The sequence below is a fragment of the Rhinopithecus bieti genome, unplaced genomic scaffold (assembly GCF_001698545.2).
Source record: "Rhinopithecus bieti isolate Rb0 unplaced genomic scaffold, ASM169854v2 scaffold_26430, whole genome shotgun sequence".
NCBI lineage: Eukaryota > Metazoa > Chordata > Mammalia > Primates > Cercopithecidae > Rhinopithecus > Rhinopithecus bieti.
The window spans coordinates 105884-127404 of NW_016811756.1; the positions used below are offsets into that span (position 1 = coordinate 105884).

A 21521-nucleotide genomic window follows, 5' to 3' on the forward strand; every position below is an offset into this window, starting at 1 on the left:
CCACCGCGCCCGGCCTAATAAATTTTTTTTTAAGCAAGATGTAGAAAAGTGATTATAATATGTTTCCATTTAGGTAAGAACAAAAATGGAGAGGACTATACCTGTACTCTCTGTACATAGGATCCATGCAAAACTTCTAATGATGGTTGTCCCTGTGGTGGGATTCTGGGGGACAGGAAATAATGAAGCAGGAGAATTTTTACTGTATAAACTTTAGTTCTGTTGGCTCTTTTTCTTCTATCATGTGTATGTTAACTTTTTGAAAACACAGTTTAGCTGGGCACGGTGGCTAACACCTGTAATCCCAGCAGTTTGGCAAGCCAAGGTGGGCAGATCACAAGGTCAGGAGTTTGAGACCAGCCTAACCAACATGGTGAAACCCCATCTATACTAAAAATACAAAAATTAGCCAGGCCTGGTGGCACATCCCTGTAATCTCAGCTACTCGGGAGGCAGAGGCAGGAGAATTGCTTGAACCCAGGAGGCAGAGGTTGCAGTGAGCCGAGATTGCGCCACTGCACTCCAGCCTAGGCAACAAGAGCAAGACTCCGTCTCAAAAACAAAACAGAACAAAAAACACAGTTTAAAAAATAGCCATAGGAAAAAGAGAAAAAAAATTATAAACAAACAGAGTGATTAACTGTTTCTTCCGTCTTTGCTGTCCTGTGGTTCATCTCTCAGGATCTTAGCCTGAACCTTGGTGTAAGGATTGGCATACTTGTTCTACTCACTTGCAGGGATATAGGAAGAATAAATAGTAGGTGTAAAAGTACTTTGAAAGGCATTAAGTTCTGGGTGGGAGAAGGACATTGTTAATGAATTTGAATGTTTCATTAACGTGTGCACTAATTTTCTTCTAGGTTTGTTTTGGGTCCCACAGATTAGAGGGAGGATCGATGTATTATCTTGCAGTTAGTTGTACAAAAGGGGCCTTTGTAGACACACATGTTTCTGATTTTTTTAGGATCAAGAAATGCAGAAATTACTATGAAATTCTGGGAGTTTCTCGAGATGCCAGTGATGAAGAGCTTAAGAAAGCTTACAGAAAACTCGCCCTGAAATTTCACCCTGACAAGAACTGTGCTCCTGGAGCAACAGATGCTTTCAAAGGTCTGATCCTGAACCAGTGCTCAATGGTGCCCTTGTGGTCATAATAAGTTGCTTTTAGCCTTCCCCATAGTTGTTTCATAAGGCCATAAGGAGGGTTTTTCCCCCTGCCACACCTCTTAAATAGTGATTATCAGCATAGCTCCCTTGATTTTACCCAGGCTGGAGTGCAGTGGTGACATCTCAGCTCACTGCAACCTCCACCTCCCAGGCTCGAGTGATCCTCCCACCTCAGCCTCCCAAGGAGGTGGGACTACAGGTGAGCACCACCATGCCTGGCTAATTTTTGTATCTTTTGTAGAGACGAGGTTTTGCCATGTTGCTCTGGCTGATCTCAAACTCCTGAGCTCAAGTAGTCTGCCCGCCTAGGCCTTCCAAAGTGCTGAAATTACAGGCGTGAGCCATTGTGCCCATCCTCCATGATATTTTAAGAAATATATTCTTTAGGCTGAGTGCAGTGGCTCACACCTGTAATCCTAGCATTTTGGGAGGCCGAGGTGGGTGGATCACCTGAGGTCAGGAGTTTGAGACCAGCCTGGTCAACATGGTGAAACCCCTCTCTACTAAAATACAAAAATTACCCAGGCGTAGTGGTGCACACCCATAATCCCAGCTACTCAGGAAGCTGAGGAAGGAGAATTGCTCGAACCCGGGAGGTGGAGGTTCCAGTGAGCCAAGATCACGTCACTGTACTCCAGCCTGTGCAACAGGAGCGAGACTCCATCTCAAAAAAAAAAAAAGAAATATATTCTTTAAAAATATTTTGGACCCAACACATGAATACAAATCTTAAGAGCTTCACCTGGCCAGGCATGGTGGCTCATACCTGTAAACCCCAGCACTTTGGGAGGCTGAGATAGGAGGATTGCTTGAGCTCGAGTTTGAGACCAGCCCACGCAACATAGTGAGACCTCATCTCTACTAAAAAGAAAAATAAAAAAAATTAGCCGGGCATGGTAGCGTGTGCCTGTAGTCCCAGCTTCTTGGGAGGCTGAGGTGGGAGGATTGCTTGAGCCAGAGGTCAAGGCTGCAGTGAGCCGTGATTGTACCACTGCACTCTAAGTCACTGTTTCAGGCAGAGATCATCAGTGAATGCTAAAGCCATTGAGTGCTAGGTTGTTGTCATCTATGGGGTATTCTTGCCAAAATGTTTGACCTGAATCTAATAATGAGGAAACAATCAGAATATGAAACATTCTACAAGAATACTGACCTGTTCTTCCAAGAAATTTAACATAATGAAAAACAAAAAAGGTGGGGACAGTTTTAGATTAAAAGAAACTAAATGCAGTACTTGATCTTGCATGGATGCATTGGATGATAATGGACTGATAATTTCCTTAGCTGTGATAATGGTATTGTGATTACATAGGAGAATGTCTTTCTCCTTGGGAGATATATGTTGAGGTATTTAGGGGAAGGTGACGTAATATCTGTGGCCTACTTTCAAATGGTTCAGCAAAATAAATGTATACTTATTACAATATATATGTACATATGTATACATAGAGTTGTGGGTAACAGAGTGGCAAGGCAAACATTTAACAATTCCCCAGGTAAAAGAATCATGAAGAAATACTCCTTCTGACTGTGTTTCTGACAGTGTTGACTGAATTACAGGTAGAGAGTGGGGGATGCCTTAAAAGGTTTTCTTTTCGAGGTTTGTATTGATTGGTGCTACTGATTGTATGTTTAAATGAAATTGGTCAAGGTTCGCACATTTGCACATAGAAGGGAGACGTGTTGGTAAACATATGTAATTATTCAGCCTTTGAAACCTCCTTGAGATATTGGAAATACATTTCTTAATTTCAGAAAATAATTATCTAAAGTTAACTGAAATAAGACTATGATGAAGACTGTTTTTAGTCAGGCAGGAAGGTTTTTATTGTTTCAGAGTAGAATTCAGGAAATTTTTCTAACTACAAGTTAGAATATCACTACGGATGTATGAACTGTTTCCAACATAAACCATTGCACTCAAGTGAAATAAGAACACTGTTTTGGCTAGATGCAGTGGCTCACACCTATAATCCCAAACTTTTGGAGGCCAAGGTGGGAGGATCACTTGAGGCCAGGAATCTGAGACTAGTCTCGGCAATGTAACAAGACCCCATCTCTAAAAAAAATTTTTTTAAAGTAAAGAACACTCGTTCGTGTGTGTGTGTGTGTGTGTGTGTGTGTGTGTGACGAAGTCTCACTCTGTTGCCCAGCCTGGAGTGCAGTGGCATGATCTTGGCTCACTGCAAGCTCCCAAAGTGCTGGGATTACAGGCATGAGCCACTGTGCCTGGCCAGAACACATTTTTTATGAATGAGAGTGCTGACCAGTTGGAGAACATTTCCCCAACATGCCTGGGACTTGTGGTGAGTGGGAACCCAAACTGAGGGGGGATTCCTAATTTCTAGGACAGCTGGGATGACTCCAGGACTGTTGACTGGGAGTTAACTCACTTCAGCAGTAGTTCTTAATTCCTGTGATTCCAATGTTGTTGTTTCTGGCGATTAGGGAAAACCTGAAGGGCAAGCACTTTGGAGAACTTTCTAGGCCCAAGCACCTCTCCTTGGGCCCCTGAGAAGTTGTCCAGCATGAGTCACCTCTAGGCTCTTCATCACTGCTGCTGTGATCACTCTCAGCCATAGCAAAGACTATGTCCTCATGTGCTGCTGCTTGTTGATTGCAGCAATAGGAAATGCATTTGCAGTCCTGAGCAATCCTGATAAGAGACTTCGCTATGATGAATACGGAGATGAACAGGTGACTTTCACTGCCCCTCGAGCCAGACCTTATAATTATTACAGGGATTTTGAAGCTGACATCACTCCAGAAGAACTATTCAACGTCTTCTTTGGAGGACATTTTCCTACAGGTTAGTCTCCCCAAATTATCATTCTTAAACATATTTCTTTATTTATGGCTCTCAGCAAACTCCTGTTTGAAAATCTGAATAGAGGGACAATGGAATGATGGAAACAGCAAGGATTTGGAATCAGTTGAGCAGGAGTTTGAGGCAAGTCTCCAGCCTCCAGCTGTGCATAATTTTGACCAGATCATTTAGTTTCTCTGACCCTGTTTCCTCTCCTGAAAAATGGGGCTGTTAATAATACCTACTTCACAGGGTCACTGTGAGGATTAGATATTTTTAAGTGCCTTCTAAATAAGTAACAAAATGCCTATTATTATTATTATAAAATAGCACTTACAAAGATAAAAGATAGGAAAGTACCCCCAGCAAGTTGGAAGTTGGTATAATTCAATGCCCAGGAAGTAAATTGAATTTTATGAGTTGCTATTAAAAGATACCAGTGACACAATATGGTATTGGGCACGGAAGCAGACGTGAACATGCCAAATAGGATTCATGGCCCAAATGCTCTCTCTCTTCTAGCCTTTTGGGGGTTCTCTCTCACTAGTTGCAAAGGACTATTTAAATGAAGTCAGGAGAGCTCAGCACACTTTAGCTCCAGCTGGTTCACTTGGCTTGCCTACTGTCTTGTTTTTCTGCTGGGTAAAATAGGCCAATACTCTATCCTTAACAAACCTAGCTGGGAACAAGGACCTTGAAAAAGACAAGGAAGGATTGGGTGCGGTGGCTCACGCCTGTAATCCCAGCACTTTAGGAGGCCAAGGTGGGTGGATCACTTGAGTTCAGGAGTTTGAGACCAACCTGCAATGTGATGAAACCCCATCTCTACTAAAAATACAAAAGTTAGCGGAGCATGGTGGCGGGTGCCTGTAACCCCAACTACTGAGGAGGCTAAGGTAGGAGAATCGCTTGAACCCAGGAAGCAGAGGTTGCAGTGAGCTGAGATCATGCCATTGCACTCCAGCCTGGGTAACAGAGCGAAACTCCGTCTCCAAAAAAAAAAAAAAGGCAAGGAAGGAGTGTTCGCCATATCCCATACTAAGTATTTCTTTTTCTTTCTTTTCCAGGAAATATTCATATGTTTTCAAATGTGACAGATGATGCTCACTATTACCGCCGACGGCACCGACATGAGAGGACACAGACTCAGAAGGAGGAGGAAGAAGAGAAACCTCAGGTACCTAGGGAGGGAGGAGTGCTGCTGCCCATAAACAGTTGTACTGGACCAACCTTGATGGTACATGATCCAATTTTAGAAGCTGAACTTGAGATATGTTGCTAAGATGTGCTTTAGGAAAGCAAAAGCAATGGTGAGAAGAGCTGGAAAACTGGCCTAAATAGGCAGAATTGTATCCCCTCCCTCTGCCCATTTTTGGGTGGCTCTCCACGGATCTCAGCAATCCTGTGGGGCTGACTTCATCAAGGCTTTTTTTTTTTTTGAGAGAGGGTCTCACTGTCACTCACGATGGAGTACAATAGTACAAACACAGCTCACTACAACCTTGAACTCCAGGGCTCAAGCAATCCTCCCACCTCCGCCTCTCATGTAGCTGGGACTATAGGTGCATGCCATCATGCCCAGCTCATTTTTTGTAGAGATTAGTTCTCACCCTGTTTCCCAGGCTGGTCACGAACTCCTGGACTCAAGTGATCCTCCTGTCTTGGTCTCCCAAAGTGCTGGGATTACAGGCATGTGCCCCGCTCTGGCTTCAAAATTTTCTTGGCTGCAGAAAATAGGAACTCTCTTCAAAATATTTAGAACTAAAGGGGGTTTAAGGTAAGGGATCAAAGGAGTCTCATGAAGCTCAAGGATAAGAAGCACAGCTGGGCCTCATGACAGACAGGAACAAAGAACTGGGATACTGTCAGGCTCCCAAGCAGCTGTGCTCTGCAGGACTCTTGGGGCCCAGATTGTCTCTAGTTTTCCTGCCACTCTTTGCCTCTGTTTTGTTTTCACCAAGCAGCATTGCTTGTTCTACTTCCCCTTGCAAATAGCTAGTCTACAGTGCCTGACGGTGTGTGTTCTTCCTTAAAGTGACAACACAGAAGTGAAGGGTGATGAGTCTCAATCCCAGATTCCTAGGAGAGAAAATGTGATTATCTCTGCCAGAGTTAGATGTCCTCCCAGTCCATCAGCTGTGGCCAAGCATAATGCTAACCTGGCTCCTAGAGCCCCACTCCTGTAAGAGGCACAGTCTGGGCAGGTTTACCTTGAGATGTTTGCTTCGTTGGTCTTGTTAATGGGGCTGCAGGGGGATTACTGGGTGTCAATCCAGGTTGTTGTTGGGCCTTCTTCAGCCTGTTCAGCAGAGAGAATAAAAGTTATTTGGTATAGACTGAGTATCCCTTATCTGAAGTAAATGGGACCAGTAGTATTTCAGATTTCAGATTTTTTTTTTTTTTTTTTTGGATTTTGGAATATTTGCATTATACCATTATACATTTGACAACTCCTAATCTGAAAATCTGAGGCTGGGTGCGGTGGCTCACACCTGTAATCCTAATGCTTTGGGAGACTGAGGCAGGAGGATTGCTTGAGCCTAGGAGTTCGAGACTAGCTGGGCAACATGGCAAGATCTTGTCTCTACAAAAATTTTAAAATTAACTGCACACGGTAGTGTGCACCTGTGGTCCCAGCTTCTCAGGAGGCTGAGGTGAGAGAATCATCAGAACCCAGGAGGTCAAGGCTGCAGTGAGCCATGTTTGTGTCACTGTACTCTAGTCTAGGTGACAGAGCAAGACCATGTCTCAAAAAAAAAAAGAAAAAATTGAAATCCAAAATGCTTTCCTTTTGAATGTCATCCTGGTACTCAAAACGTTTTCGATTTTGGAGCATTTTTGATTTTGAATTTTCTGATTAGGACTGCCCAACCTGTACTTCTCAGCTGAAAGTACAACCTTCCCAGAAAAGCCTGGGGCTTTGTGGATCCTCCTATGCAGTGCATTGGTAATTTGTTATTTTCTTTGGGACAACTGTCTTATTTTCAATAAGCTTTATATTGATAAAGAACACTTGGCCGGGCGCGGTGGCTTAAGCCTGTAATCCCAAGCACTGTTGGAGGCTGCGACGGGCGGAATCACGAGGTCAGGAAGATTCGAGAACCATCCTGTGCTAATACCGTGAAACCCGTCTCTACTAAAAATACAAAACCTAGCCGGGCGACGACGGCGGTGCGCCTGTAGTCCCAGCTACTCGGGAGCTGAGACGGGAGAATGGCGTCAACCGGAGGCGGAGCTTGGCATGAGCTGAAGCCGGCCACTGCACTCCAAGCCTAGGGCGGCAGAGCAGACTCCGTCTCAAAAAAAAAAAAAAAAAAAAAAAAAAAAAAAAAAAAAAAAAACTAAAAAAAAAAAGAACACTTACAGGCCAGGCGTAGTGGCTCACACCTGTAATCTCAGCACTTTGGGAGGCCGAGGTGGGCGGATCACGAAGTCAGGAGATTGAGACGATCCTGGCTGCGGTGAAACCCTGTCTCTACTAAAAATACAAAAAAAATAGCCGGGCGTGGTAGCAGGCGTCTGTAGTCCCAGCTACTCGGGAGGCTGAGGCAGGAGAATGGCGTGAACCTGAGAGGCGGAGCTTGCAGTGAGCTGAGATCGCACCACTGCACTCTAGCCTGGGCGACAGAGAAAAAAAAAGAGCACTTACAGCAAGTTTTTTTTTTCTTTTTCAGACTACGTATTCTGCATTTATTCAGCTACTTCCAGTTCTTGTGATTGTGATTATATCTGTCATTACTCAGCTGCTGGCTACTAATCCCCCATATAGTCTGTTCTATAAATCGTAAGTCTGATATTTCTCAATCTTTTTCAGTAACAGTCTGGGGGTGAAAGACTTGAAGGTTTTGCTGATACATTACTAACATTTCATTTTACCTTTTGCTGTAGAAAACACCAATTTGATGTTTAAAGGAACAGCTGGGTAGTCATGGTGCTGAGACTCAAAAATACTGAAGCAGTCTCCTGTGTGTCTCGGGAAATAGATTGTTTTGTTCTGTAGTGACATCATCTGGTCAGCTGCAGAACAGCAGTAACTGGTTTTTGAAGGATCAGTAGAATTTAAGGTTTAGATGAACACATTATCACACCATGGTAGAGTTAGAAAGACTCTGTTGAGCTGTTGATAGGATTGCTGGACCCTCTGGGTCTCGGAGCATAGTATTAATAATGGGGATCAAGTGATTATTTTTAATTTTTTTGTTTTTGTTGAAGATAGAGAAATTCCTTGTAATGCTTTTTGCATACAGATTATAAACTCTGATAGGATTTTTTAAAATTTCTTCAATTAATTATTTCAGTTGATTCAGTTCCCAAAGTTTGGTCCCCAGACCAGCCATCATCAGTATCAACAGGCAACATGTTAGAAAGGCAGATTCTAGGGCCCCTCCAAATCCATTGAATTAGAGGCTCTGGGGGTAGGACCAGAAGCCTGAGTTTTAGCAAACCCTCCAGATTATCCTGGTCCACACTGAGGTTTGAGAATCACTAGATTATCTTTTTTGTTAGTAATGAATAACAAATTATTATTCATGATTATAGTTTAGTGGGAAAAAATCTTTTTAAAGTAGAATTTATTAGACAATACATAACAGGAAGAGTCTTTGTCAGTGATCACTGTAGACTGAAGACCATCATTCCAGGTCAGTCCAGGTCAGTATTTTCCTTTTTTGTTTGTTTTTGTTTTTTTGAGACAGAGTCTCACTCTGTCACCTGGGCTGGAGTGCTGTGGTGCAATCTGGGCTCACTTCAACCTCCATCTCCCCGTCAAGCAATTCTTGTGCCTCAACCTCCTGAGTAGCTGGGATTACAGGCAGCACACACCACCACACCCGGCTAATTTTTATATTTTAGTAGAGACAGGGTTTCACTATGTTGGCCAGGCTAGTCTCGAGCTCCTAACCTCAGGTGATCCACCCACCTCGGCCTCCCAAAGTGCTGAGCCATCACGCCCAGCTAGTATTTTCCTTTTACAGAGAGCAAAGCTGAGGCTGAAAGAGGTTTTTTGTTGTTGTTTTTATTTTTGAGGCAGTCTTGCTCTGTCGCCCAGGCTTCCAGGCTGAAGTGCAGTGTTGCAATTTTGGCTCACTGTAATCTCCTTCCTCCGGGTTCAAGCGATTCTCATGCCTCAGCCTCCTGAGTAACTGAGATTATAAGCATGTGCCACCACACCTGGCTAATTTTTGTATTTTTTAGTAGAGACTGGGTTTTACCATGTTGACTGGGCTGGTCTCAAACACCTGATGTCCACCTGTCTTGGCCTCCCAAAGTGCTGGGATTACAGTCATGAGCCACTGCGCCCAGCCTTCAGAGAGAGGTTTTTGCCATCAGGTCACACACCGATTTCCTCTGTTTCCCAGCTTCTCATGTTTTTCCATATGGCACTTCAACTTTCTTTCTTGTGAGGCCAGCGGGGTAAGCACGGACCTGCTCTGTAAGATCCCCCAACCCCTTAGAGTGAGGGGAGAGCAGTCATGGCCTCGGCTCTTACTCTAATTAGAGAGGATCTAAGGAGAGGGCCGGGAAAAGGCCAAATAAAATGTAGCCCCTTTAAGTAGAATTTGTCCAGTTTGAAGAAAACCATCTTGGATTCTACACATTTCTGTCACATTGTTTTAACTTGAGTTTGAGGTCCCTTCTGTGTTTCCTGATGGTTAGAATTTAGTCAGCTCAGTACTCTTTAATGTTGCTGAGCACCAGATACCATTGGATGCCTTGGACCCACAGAGAGTTAGCTCTGAAGCATCATTGAAATATTTTGTCTGAGTCTCTTGCAGTTCTCAGTTAGCAGCTATGTGCGAAGTACTTTTTGTCATGTCCAAAATATTGCTTCTAGGTTGGTGTGAGCTATCTGTTTTTTAATTTGCTATATAACGTAATCAGTTCATTCAACCAGCATTTATAATAACCTCCTCTGTCAGGTACCATGCTAGATCCTACACAACATAAAAATTGTTTGTTTTAAGCATTCAGCGTTCTCTTTTAGCACAGAGAGCAGTAAAAGAGAGGTGGGTCTTTTAAGAGAATAAACTATGCTGAAGCTGAATTCATAGTATGAACGTGCTTACATAATACAGTTATGATGATGTTATACTTATAATTTTGCTAAGGATATAAGAAGTGTTGGGTACATTAGAAAATGATCTCTACCTCTGCTCTATGAGCAGATGATGATGATGATATCTGTGAAGTCAGTGCTAAGAGTAATATTGCCAAATATTATGAGCTCACATGAGCCTCTGTCTCATTTCAGGACCTTGGGCTACACCATTTCTAGAGAAACTCAGAACCTGCAGGTGCCTTACTTTGTGGATAAAAACTTTGACAAGGCCTACAGAGGAGCTTCTCTGCATGACCTGGAGAAGACAATAGAGAAGGATTACATTGATTATATCCAGACTAATTGTTGGAAGGAGAAACAACAAAGTAAGATGCTGTAAAAGGGGCATTAGCCGGTGGCCGTGGTTCCTGGCAGGAGGCACCCCCAGCCTCCTGATCCCTCCTCTCTTCTTGTTTGGGGCTACACATGTTTATGTGAACAGAGTCAGAGGACAAAGGCCATTCAGGATACTACAAAAAAGTGGGGGAAATTTATTGACAGGATACGTGTGGCCAGGACTTGGAAATCTTAGGAATTTAGGTGGCGCTAGTCACCTGTCTATATGCCCATCTCTCTTTGGGTCTCTACCTCTCTGCCCATCTGCCCCCTCTCTTCTCCCCACCAGCTGCCTTCCTTTCTTTCTTCCAGTTTCCCTTTTTCATAACCTTGTTTGCCATGGTTTACAGTGGTTGCCACCCTCCTTATCACTCTCTCAAATTCCCCAGCCTCACCAGTCAGTGCCCCTTTCTGCAGCACACACCTCCATTAAGTTCTTGGTGCTCGCTGATTTGGTCCAGTTTCCCAATTCCACACTCCCTGGAGGGAAATCTGATTGAGCCAGCCAAGGTTTAGAGGTTTCTGGTATTGAATGAGGTGTCCCTTACCCTCACCTCCAGCTGGTTGTGGCCACACAGAACAAAAGTGACCTCCTGGGTCTGCCCCTTTGGGTGTGGCAGTCCTTCCCCCCTATTTCCCTCTCTGGAGACAGTGGGGATGACAGCGTCTGCCACTGGCTTACAGCTCCAGCAAGTGTTACTAAGGAGTGTCTGCAGCAGGGGCAGCCCGGTCTCAGCCAACAGCTTCACCTTTGGTCCCACTTGAATTCTACACACACACCGCATTAGTGACTGTGTCTTCTCAAACTTGGTTTTGGTTATTTTTATTTTCTTTTTTATTTTTCAGGGGCTACCCTTTTAACTGAAGTTTTGGCTCACGTTTAAAAAGCAAATTCTGACTCATTTCTAAAGCCTTATTACTGAGTATCATTAAATATCTAATGGAGTCTGATAAAATTAGCTCGTCGGTCACAGTGCTACTAAGCCCTCAGTGACCATCACACACTCCCAACTCCGCCCTCAAGTTAAACTCTCCTTCCTCTGTGTTCTTAAAGCACTTTGTTCAACCTGCTAACATAGTACCAATCACACAGTGTTAGAGTTCCAGAGATATATGTCAGTCTCCCCTGCAAGACTATGGGCTCTCTGGGAATAAGAACTTGGTCTTACTAATTTTGTGTCTCAGGGCCCTGGCACAGTGCTTGCTTCAGAACAGGTGCTCAACAAATGTCTTTTGAAGAGAGGATTCTCAGGAGTAGAAAACGATGAAAATGCTGAAGATTGTGAATAACAACAGCAGGGTTAGTGTCCTAACTCACCCTTAGGGACCTGGTCTCTGCCCGCTATTTCTGTAAGGCAAAGTCCCACTGTTCTCTCAAAGTGCATTAGGAAGTTGGTGAGCAGTGACTCTGGGATATAAGAGGAAATTAAACAGGAAGAGGAAATTCCATTTTTATTGAAAAACACTGAGGGTTCAGGAAATACTCTACCCCATCGCTAAACTAGATTTTACAAGAATCAAAAATCAGGAAAGAATTTTGGAGCAGGATAAAGGCCTCATACTAAAAGGCAGTATATAGGCCAGGCATGGTAGCTCATGCCTGTAGTCCTAGCACTTTGGGAGGCCGAGGCAGGAGGATCACTTGAGTCTAGGAGTTTGAGACCAGCCTGGGAACCCCATCTCTACAAAAAGTATGAAAATAAGCCAGGTGTGGCAGCACATGCCTGTGGTTCCAGCTACTCGGGAGGTCAAGCCTGGGAGATCGAGGCTACAGTGAGCTGTGATCACTCCACTGCACTCCAGCCTGGGCTACAGAGCGAGATCCTGTCTCAATAAAAAGGCAGTATATACATGGATCCAAATCAGGTGAAAGCCAGTATATGTCCTGAAAGTCCCTATTGTCTGGGTCCTGGGAGGGCTTTGACTTTGTTGCTTTCTGCAAGAACTGGATGAAAATCTGCATTTCACATTCTTCAAACACCCCCTGCCCCATATCTTTCTCTATGGCAGTAAGATGCTGGAATTATGCAAAGAGCTCACGGTGAGGATTGCACCAGAGGTGGTTTGTAAGCTTTTGTCCCCATCCCCACAAGGCCTAGTTCAGAGCTTCGGCACTCTCCAGGTATAAATAAAAATCCAGTGAGTGGCCAGGTACCATGGCTCATGCTTGTAATCCCAGCACTTTGGGAGGCCAAGGAGGGTGGATCACCTGAGGTCAGGAGTTTGAGACCAGCCTGGCCACATGGTGAAACCCCGTCTCTACTGAAAATACAAAAATTAGCTGGGAGTGGTGGCACATACCTGTAATTCCAGCTATTCGGGAGGCTGAGGCAGGAGAATAACTTGAACCCAGGAGGCAGAGGTTGCAGTGAGCCAAGATCATGCCACTGCACTTCAGCCTGGTTGACAGAGCGAGACTCCATCTCAAAAAAAAAAAAAAAAAAAAATCCAGTGAGTAAGCATGAAGCTTGTACCCACAAGTTCCAAATGGGGGTTATCAGCACAAACCCCTTACACATCTATTTCTGGCATTTAAGTACAGTGGCTATGCGGAGCCTGCACACAACCCAAGTGCCATTTGAGAACAAGCAGCATCTGCCCTCTGAATCCAGCAGCAAGTGCAGCCAACAAGGTTAAATTTAGCACTTGGAGGTTGTAAAAATAAACCCACTTGAGAACAAAGTTCACTCTTGGCAAAATACCAAATGCAAACTGTTTTAGCAAGGTTAGCCATTGACTTTTAAATCTTTGGTTCATTTATTTTCTCTGCTCTTCCTTAGAATGCTTAATCTGGGTAAACTTTTTTTTTTTTTTTTTTTTTTGAGACAGAGTCTCGCTCTCTCACCCAGTCTGGAGTATAGTGGTGCAATCTTGGCTCATTGCAACATCCACTTCCCGGGTTCAAGCAATTCTCCTGCCTCAGCCTCCCGAGTAGCTGGGACTACAGGCACATGCCACCATGCCTGGCTAATTTTTGTAGTTTTTAGTAGAGATGGGGTTTCACCGTGTTGGTCAGGCTGGTCTAGAACTCCTGACCTCAAGTAATCTGCCCACCTCGGCCTCCCAAAGTGCTGGGATCACAGGCGTCAGCCACCACACCCGGCCAATCTGGGTAAACTTTTATGAGTAACCCCTTACTGTAAACACTAATTGTCCTGTTTACTTATTCGCAGCTGCATCTAGATAGTAAACCTGATGCCAGAGCAAGTGGCCACACCACTAGGCTGGGCTGAACAAAAGTAGCAGGCAGGAACTGCCCCTTGGCCTAGCCGAGCTGAGCTGAGCTGAGCTCCTGGCCTGGACTGACAGAGGAGCACTTCTTTCCACACCCTTGAGCGGGATAACCTAGTGGGTAGAAGCTTAGGCTTTGAAATGGGCATAGAGTCCACTTCCTCCGGGAGAGGTTATGTGGGTGATAGAAGATGGCATGGGTGTAACTCTTAGCACAGTGTCTGGCACATAGAAAGTGCCTAATGTCTGGTGGAGTCCTGGCTTTACCTGGCTTTGCACTGTAGACTGGATGCAGTACCATCTCATGGGGCTGGATCATGAGGGCAGTGGGATCCGTTGCAGTCTTTCAGCTGTCGAGACCAATCTGGGCTCTTTTGCAGCATGTTCTTGGGAGAGGTTCTGGGTCTTGCTTCTCTTGGCAATTTGCCTGAATCAGTTTATCTTTAAGGCTCAATGCTCTGTCCATCTGTTACAGTGACATTCAGAGGAAGGGGAACTTTCTGCTAAGAAGAAAAGGTATTCTCTGGAACCTGCCATTCCCCAAAACTTTTTTACATTGCTTAGAAGTTATTGAATATTAACAGAATTTGTCAAAAGTAGCATATTCTTGAAGTTGACCCTTTGTTCATTGAAGGATGAAAGGATTCACTGGCAGTTTGAAGAGAAGTTGCTCTGAGCTTGGTAGTGGGGATGTGGGACATGGTTCCTTGAAACACTAACCTTGTACAAGGTCATTGCTCTGGAGCAGGGGTCTCTGAGCTGGTTTCAGTGAGCTTTATGAAAAGCAATGATATTTTGAGAAAAGTGATATTTTGAGAAAAGCAGTTGTCTTTCATCAGCTTGTTGAAGTGGCCTTCAATGTAGAAAATATAAAGAGTCACTAACCCTTAATGTTTCCTGGAACAAGATTTCAGGGAATGAGGCATTTAGAAAAGCTGAGCAAATGAAAAACCTAAGGAAATAATTTCAAAGAAAAGCAAAACCACAGAATCTGTTTCAATACTGGTGTAACTGTGACTCCAGAGGACTAAAGGCACAGACTGACTTCACAGAGGCCTCCTGGGCAGAGGTTACCCACATGCCAAGGAAGCCTGAGATTGGAGTTAGTGCCGAGCCCTGGGCAGGATGCAGGAGCAGAGAGCTTTCATTTGGATACGGCCCATGATCCTCCATGAAGCCCCATCACCTGCAAGGGTGACTGTGCCAAGACAAGCCCTGGCTAGCAGGCACTGCAGGCACCCTCACCAAGCAGGGAGAGCACATTGTTCTGGAGCCTGGGAGACCCACTGCTTGCCAAGCAACTGCTGGGCTAGAGCCCAGGCTGTGTGGCCTCCATTGTAGAGGGAGGGTTTTTATGCATATCCACCCCTCACCCTGGAGTCCTGCACTTAATCTGCACTTTGGGCCTTACTTGGGGGTAAATAGCATCATTGTGAGCAGAAATGCCAGACAGTGTTTTGTGTTGATAGAAACGTATTCAGAAAGCAATGCCCATTGTTCCCCCTGGCTAAATAATAATTCCTGTTTCCAGGCAGTTTGCTGATTAATCAGACAGGTGTCTTTCGTTCCACCAAGAAAAACAAAATCTGTCAGCAAGACGATTAAGAATGGATAGGCATATTTCAAAACAATTAAAATAGCATTTTTACAAGTCTGGTCCTTTAAACATTGAGTAGCTGCCTGCTGTTGGAGGCTTTCAGAAGCCACATACCACATCCAAGCATGCCATCCTGTTAATATGCAATACGTCTCTAAAGGTGCTTTTCAGGCATTCCTCCCTGAGTATGCCTGAAACCTCACAAAACAATAAAAAATAGAGGCAGCCAAACCACCGTTGAGTCAGGAAACACAGCAGAGATTATATTCTGGTTAAAAATAGAATGACCTTCTCCACCATGAAGAGAAAATGAAATTCCTTTAGTCAAGGAGACAAAGATCACCAGATCCAGATGATTCAACTTTTAAAAAGACCCAGCTGCCTTTGGCCTTTGAGTTGGGGACCCCACATGTGGTGAGGAAATGAATGCCAGTAGCGCCCTGGCCTTGTGTAGACACACACCTGGCAGCAGTAGGCTCTGTGTGCCTTCGCACATGTGGGTTATCATGCAGCAATGCAGGAGAAGAATAAAGCAGCTGTCTGTTTCAGATGACAGGAATAGGCCACTGGACTCCATTCTCTCCCAGCTGCCGTTGGAATCCCACTTGTAGGAGGCTATGGTGCGGTCTCACTGAACATGCGCAGGTTTCCTAAGTCTGGTGCCAAATGTTTTCTTGGTAAGAACTAAGTTCAGTGCTTTTATAAGAGCACAGATACTGTTGGACTGCAGGGTCACAGGTGCCCTTTAATCCTCTGCACCTGGTCTAGTGCCTAAGATGTGTTTTGTGAATAAATGAGTAAATGTTTCTTACATTTAATTGAAAGAAAAAGCTTGAAATGAAGTAAAAGGAGCTTTGACTCCAGAAATGTTGAAATGAAACAAAGGAGCTCAACTCTTGATGAATTGGTTACCTCTTTTATCTTTCAGAGTCAGAGCTGACAAATTTGGCAGGATTATACAGAGATGAACGATTGAAACAGAAAGCAGAGTCGCTGAAACTTGAAAACTGTGAGAAACTTTCCAAACTCATTGGCCTACGCAGAGGTGGCTGAGAGGATAATGGTCCTATGCAGGGCTGGGGTTTTGCTACTTGTTCCTATTTATGTTCCTGATTCCATTTTATAATACAAAATTAGGTAATGGTGAACACTTTACTATTTGCTAAGTTCGTTGATTGGGCAGAGTGGCAGGAGCATGGGCACGAGAGCCAGACGTGTCCTCACAGAATCCTTCCTGGGGAGTGACTCCAGGTCCCAGGAGGAGTTCATCTAAGTTAAATTAATGGCAAAGCACTGGATTCTGTCTCCCTGCTCCATGCCTACCCTGCCTCTGTGAATGGAGTTCAGGGCATCCCAGAGCAGATCCATGTTTTCTTCCTTCTTCCCTTCTTCAATGAAGTCTTAAGACCCAGGCATTCCTAGGCTTAGCCAAAGCTTATTAGTTATTTACACTGTCTACCAAGAATTATACCTCTCCCTTCATTAGAGTCATCATCTCTGCCAAGATTTAGCCTTTGGAACATGTTCCTGTCCAGCTTTCCATTTTCTAGGGGAATATGGAGAAATTTAAACTATTGTAGTCAATAGTTTTCTATTATTCCAATCTCTGCTCAGTAGCATTAGCAAACTGCCTGATTTGAGGTTCCTTTATTTCCTTAACCCTCTCTCTTTTAGAGGGTCCAGAAATTAAAACTACTGAGTAACATCCGGAGGCAGGGGCCAGGGTGAAGGTATAATGCAAGACCGAGCCTCATCTCATCCATGAAGCCTCCCTAGTCCGTCATAGAACCCAGAGAATGTCCCTTCGGTCATTTCTCCTCAGTGTCATCATTGGAGTCATTGCACTTGGGCTGAGTTCCTATATCCCACAGAGGCAGATGGTCAGACCCAGGAGGAGGCATTGCCATTTCTCCAGGCTGTTTGCTCAAGCCTAGAGATACAGGGGACAGATCCTCTCTCCCTGGATATGGGGGTCTAGCACTGGCCCCAGTAGCCACTTTGTTTAACCCAGTATCCTATAGTTTGTGATTTGAGATGCTTTTTCATGCATTTACCATTTATTGAGTGCCTACTATAAAAGCAGGGGCTCTCACACATATTTTCTTAAGCCTCCTCACAACTCTGAAGTAGATGTATTATCCCTGGTTCTATGAATGAGAACATTGGCCCAGAGAGGATGACACAGGTCATACAGCTGATAGGGGCAGAGCGAGACAGCAGGCTGAGTGTCAAGTAGAAAGTGGGAGAGAGCATCCTCATGTCTCAGGTGATTCTAGCCAGACTGGTAAAGCAGAACCTTTCCCGAGGATGCCTCTGTCCTCCCCCACCCCATGACACCTCTTCCTTTCTATGGCAATCCTGAATCCATTCAGGACAACGTCCCTGCTGCTCTTTAGGAAGCAGGACCCTGTCTAACATAAATTCTGTACACAAAATAAGAGGTCCATCACAGGCAGGCAACCCTCCCACTGGTGACAAGAAAGAATTCAGTCACTGCCTGGGCTGTGTGGTTCTGGGCCTTCCTGTAGAGCTGAACTGCCTGGATTATCATGACTCTGAACTTGGAAGGATCATTAAGTGACTGTAGTGTACATTCCATGCTTCCTTCATATTGGAAGAAAGGTTTCTGTTAGAGAGTTGGCCAGGTGCAGTGGCTCATGCCTGTAATCCCAGCACTTTGGGAGGCTGTGGCAGGTGGATCACCTGAGGTCAGGAGTTCAAGACCAGCCTGGTCAACACGGTGAAACTCCATCTATACTAATAATACAAAAATTAGCCAGGCGTGGTTGCATACGCCTGTAGTCCCAGCTACTCATTCTCTGATGAGAATCGCTGCAACCTGCAAGGCGGAGATTACAGTTAGCTGAGATTACGCCACTGCACTCCAGCCTGGGCAACAGAGTGAGACTGTATCAAAAAAAGAAAAAAAAAAAAAAAAAAAAAAGAGAGAATCTATATTAGAACAGATTCCAAAGTAAAGTCTCTTCATCCCAATGCATGGCCATGATTTACACAGACGTGCCTAGCATGGCTCACCAACATCTGAACGGTTGTTCCCTACCATGCCTCTGCGGGCATTCCACAGGGTCAGGAGATGGGTTCACAGGTAAAGATTGGGGGCTTTAGTGGCTTGTAGGGGACAACTGCTCAGTTGTAGGGAGAGGGAGCATTTCTAGAAATAGCCAGATTTTGCTACCCAACTAGGTCTGTCCTCCTGGTTTTGGGGGGCCCTTCTTGATCCCCTCTGAGTGACTGAGGGAGGTTACATTGTAAAATGTGTCCATGAGCCAAACAGGCTTATGGAAAGTTCTTCTATACACAAAAAAATCAAAGCTCTCCTCTCCCCATCCCTAACCTCTGCTAGAAAATTTGCCATAATGAAACTGACTTGACAGATTAAAAGACCTTGTCCTAGATGGCCAGGAATTGGATAGTCACACATTTTACGGACTTCATGGCAGCGATGAGTAATCTGTGAAGATACTAAGTAGAGGCAATAGTAACTAACTCCATTAAATGTCATGCTGATTGTCTGTTTTTATAGCACTGATGATACTGTTTTATTTATTACCAATAGACCACAACATTCACATCTGTTTTTCCTCAAGGGAACCATATTTGCTTTTGGTTGAAGGATTTATCTATTTGATACTATCCAGAATATTGCTAAACTATAATTTCCTGGGTTATATTTTAGATGGGTTGTCTGCATGGTGGTAAAATAAGCTTTTTCCTCTTGCCTACATCCTTTGGAAGATCTCCTGATCATACATAACTAGGTAGGGCTTATTCTTGCTGTTGGAGCTTGGCACCCAGCTCTAGACTGTTTCTTTGAGTATTATTGCAGATTGGAGACGTGTGTGATAGGAGCAGGGCTCAGAAATAGGGCTTGAGGCCCAAGCAGAAACTGAAGCTGTCATTCAAATGAAGGTGCTCTCTCTACTGCATGATCGACAGTGAGGAAAGGAGGATGAAAATCCTTCTCATCACTAAGAGCTTGAAGGAATCCACGTCCCCAGATTAGCAACCCTAGAGTTCATCTGCGCAAGCTAAGAAATGTGTAAGCTTCCTTGATCAGCACAGGCCTTACAGCACAGGAGCAGTGACCAGTAAGGAAATGCCACTGCTGTGCTTTCTGTTGGAAACTGTTGGAAAATACAGTGAACTGGCTGGGCACAGTGGCTTATGCCTGTAATCCCAACACTTTGAAAGGCTGAGGCAGGCAGATCGTTTGAGGTCAGGAGTTCAAGACCAGCCTGGCCAACATGGTGAAACCCCGTCTCTACTAAAAATGCAAAAATTAGCCGGGCATGGTAGTAGGTGTCTGTAATCCCAGCTCCTCGGGAAGCTGAGGCAGGAGAATCACTCGAGCCTGGGAGGCGGAGGTTGCAGTGAGCCGAGATTGCAGCAATGCACGCCAGCCTGGGTGACAGAGTGAGACTCTGTTTCAAAAAAAAAAAGAAAATGCAGTGAACTTCAGATGCCACTGGAACATGGGTTCTAGCAGCCTGGTCAAGCTATGTGTCATTCTTTTTCCTCCTCATATTCAGGACGGGCTTTGTGAGGAGGCACTGTGCGGTTCCAGTGGCTTTCTGTTACAGCTGGGCACACCACACAAGCAAGTGCCTCATCTGCATGCAGTGCTCCTCACAGGAGCTTGCACTTCATTCCTATTTATTCTGCCCTCATTTAAGGTGTAAGCTTAGTGTCCTAATATATTTATTTTTGGAAAGGGCCAAGTTACAAAACATCTTTTTTTGAGGCTGCACTGTTGATATGGCATGCAGTGACCACCAAGAAAGTATATACTCATGTGTTAGATACTGATTACATCATTTACATCATGTTCAGTATTTGGAATTAAAGATGTGAATGTTCTGTGACCAGAATAGGGATGACACAAATGGAATCAGCTCCTGGTGGACTAAGAATCTTGAAAAAATCTGGCCACCTCATCCACTATATCTGGATTAAGTATATTTTAACAAAAACATTAAACAATTTTATATAAAAAGAATGGCTACTTTTCCTTGGTTCTTTTACCTTTGCCCATGGCGTCCTTGGGCACTGCGCATCGCCTGACTCCCTTGGAGCCACTTCCGACTAAAGAAGCTTTTGATGCCTGCTCCAGTCTTCCCTCACCCATCAGTGGGATTATTTGCATTTAGAATAGAAGATAGCATTGTTGGCATCAGTTCCACATTTTCTATCAGATAACAGCAGTTGCAGTACATCACAGCCAATATACAGATCAAAACTACACTTAGCATCGGAAATTCAGGTGTTATCCCAGTTCCTTGCTGGCTTTGTTCCTAGTGGCCCATATTTAGGAAAGTTTTGGTTTAAAAATATAGTAAATGATATTTACATGATCCTAACTGGTAATGATAGCTTTCATTTGAAAAAGAAAGCGAGATGAGATTCAATTCAGCAATGATTGAGAACTTATTCTGAGCCAGATGGGCTGGGTTTTTGGGGTGGGGGTCAGGGAACAGGTGAGGCCCAGCACCAAGACTCCTGGAGCTCATATCTAATGGGGAGGCCAGGCTTTCCACAGCGCTCCCCAGTGCAATGAATAGCTAAAGGGAGATCAAGGGGACCACAGACTCTATAACAAAGGGATTTGGCCGGGCGCGGTGGCTCAAGCCTGTAATCCCAGCACTTTGGGAGGCCGAGACGGGCGGATCACGAGGTCAAGAGATCGAGACCATCCTGGCTAACACGTTGAAACCCCATCTCTACTAAAATACAAAAAATTAGCCGGGCGAGGTGGCGGGCGCCTGTGGTCCCAGCTACTCGGGAGGCTGAGGCAGGAGAATGGTGTGAACCTGGGAGGCGGAGCTTGCAGTGAGCTGAGATCCGGCCACTGCACTCCAGCCCAGGCGACAAAGCAAGACTCCGTCTCAAAAAAAAAAAACAAAGGGATTTAACCCAGTCTGAGGGGTCAGTGAAAGCAACTCTGAGGAAGAGAGATGTGAAATATAATCACCCTTCCTACAGAGATGAGTAGATTTTTATTTAGTGAAGGAGCATGGAAGCAAGACTTCCAGTGCTCCCATGTCCATCACTAGCACTTCCACCCATCCAAGTGCCAAAGTCAGCAACCCAAGCCAGGCACAGTTATGTGTACCTGCATCCCAGCTACCTCCAGAGGCTGAGGTGGGAGAATCACTTGAGGCCAGGAGCTTGAGACCAGCCTGAGTGATATAGCAAGACCCCATCTCTGACAATAAAATTAAAAAGTTGGCCAGGCGCAGTGGCACACACCTGTAATCCCAGCACTTTGG

At 44.7% G+C, this 21521-nt stretch overlaps 1 protein-coding gene across 4 annotated transcripts in view; it reads left to right on the forward strand.

Annotated features, from left to right (window-relative positions):
- DNAJC18 (DnaJ heat shock protein family (Hsp40) member C18) overlaps window positions 1-20251 on the forward strand; it is a 38530-nt gene extending 18279 nt beyond the window's left edge. For 3 of the 4 annotated variants that reach the window (XM_017895030.1, XM_017895029.1, XM_017895031.1), the window contains 6 exons: window positions 965-1110; window positions 3791-3976; window positions 5041-5150; window positions 7648-7757; window positions 10224-10396; window positions 16163-20251. In XM_017895030.1, coding sequence (XP_017750519.1) covers window positions 965-1110; window positions 3791-3976; window positions 5041-5150; window positions 7648-7757; window positions 10224-10396; window positions 16163-16287 — 850 coding nt within the window. In that variant the 3' untranslated portion in view covers window positions 16288-20251. Of the gene's footprint in view, window positions 1-964; window positions 1111-3790; window positions 3977-5040; window positions 5151-7647; window positions 7758-10223; window positions 10397-11591; window positions 11707-16162 lie in introns of all 4 variants that reach the window. The other variant, XM_017895032.1, reaches the window with a different exon arrangement.
- The last annotated feature ends 1270 nt before the right edge of the window (window positions 20252-21521 follow it).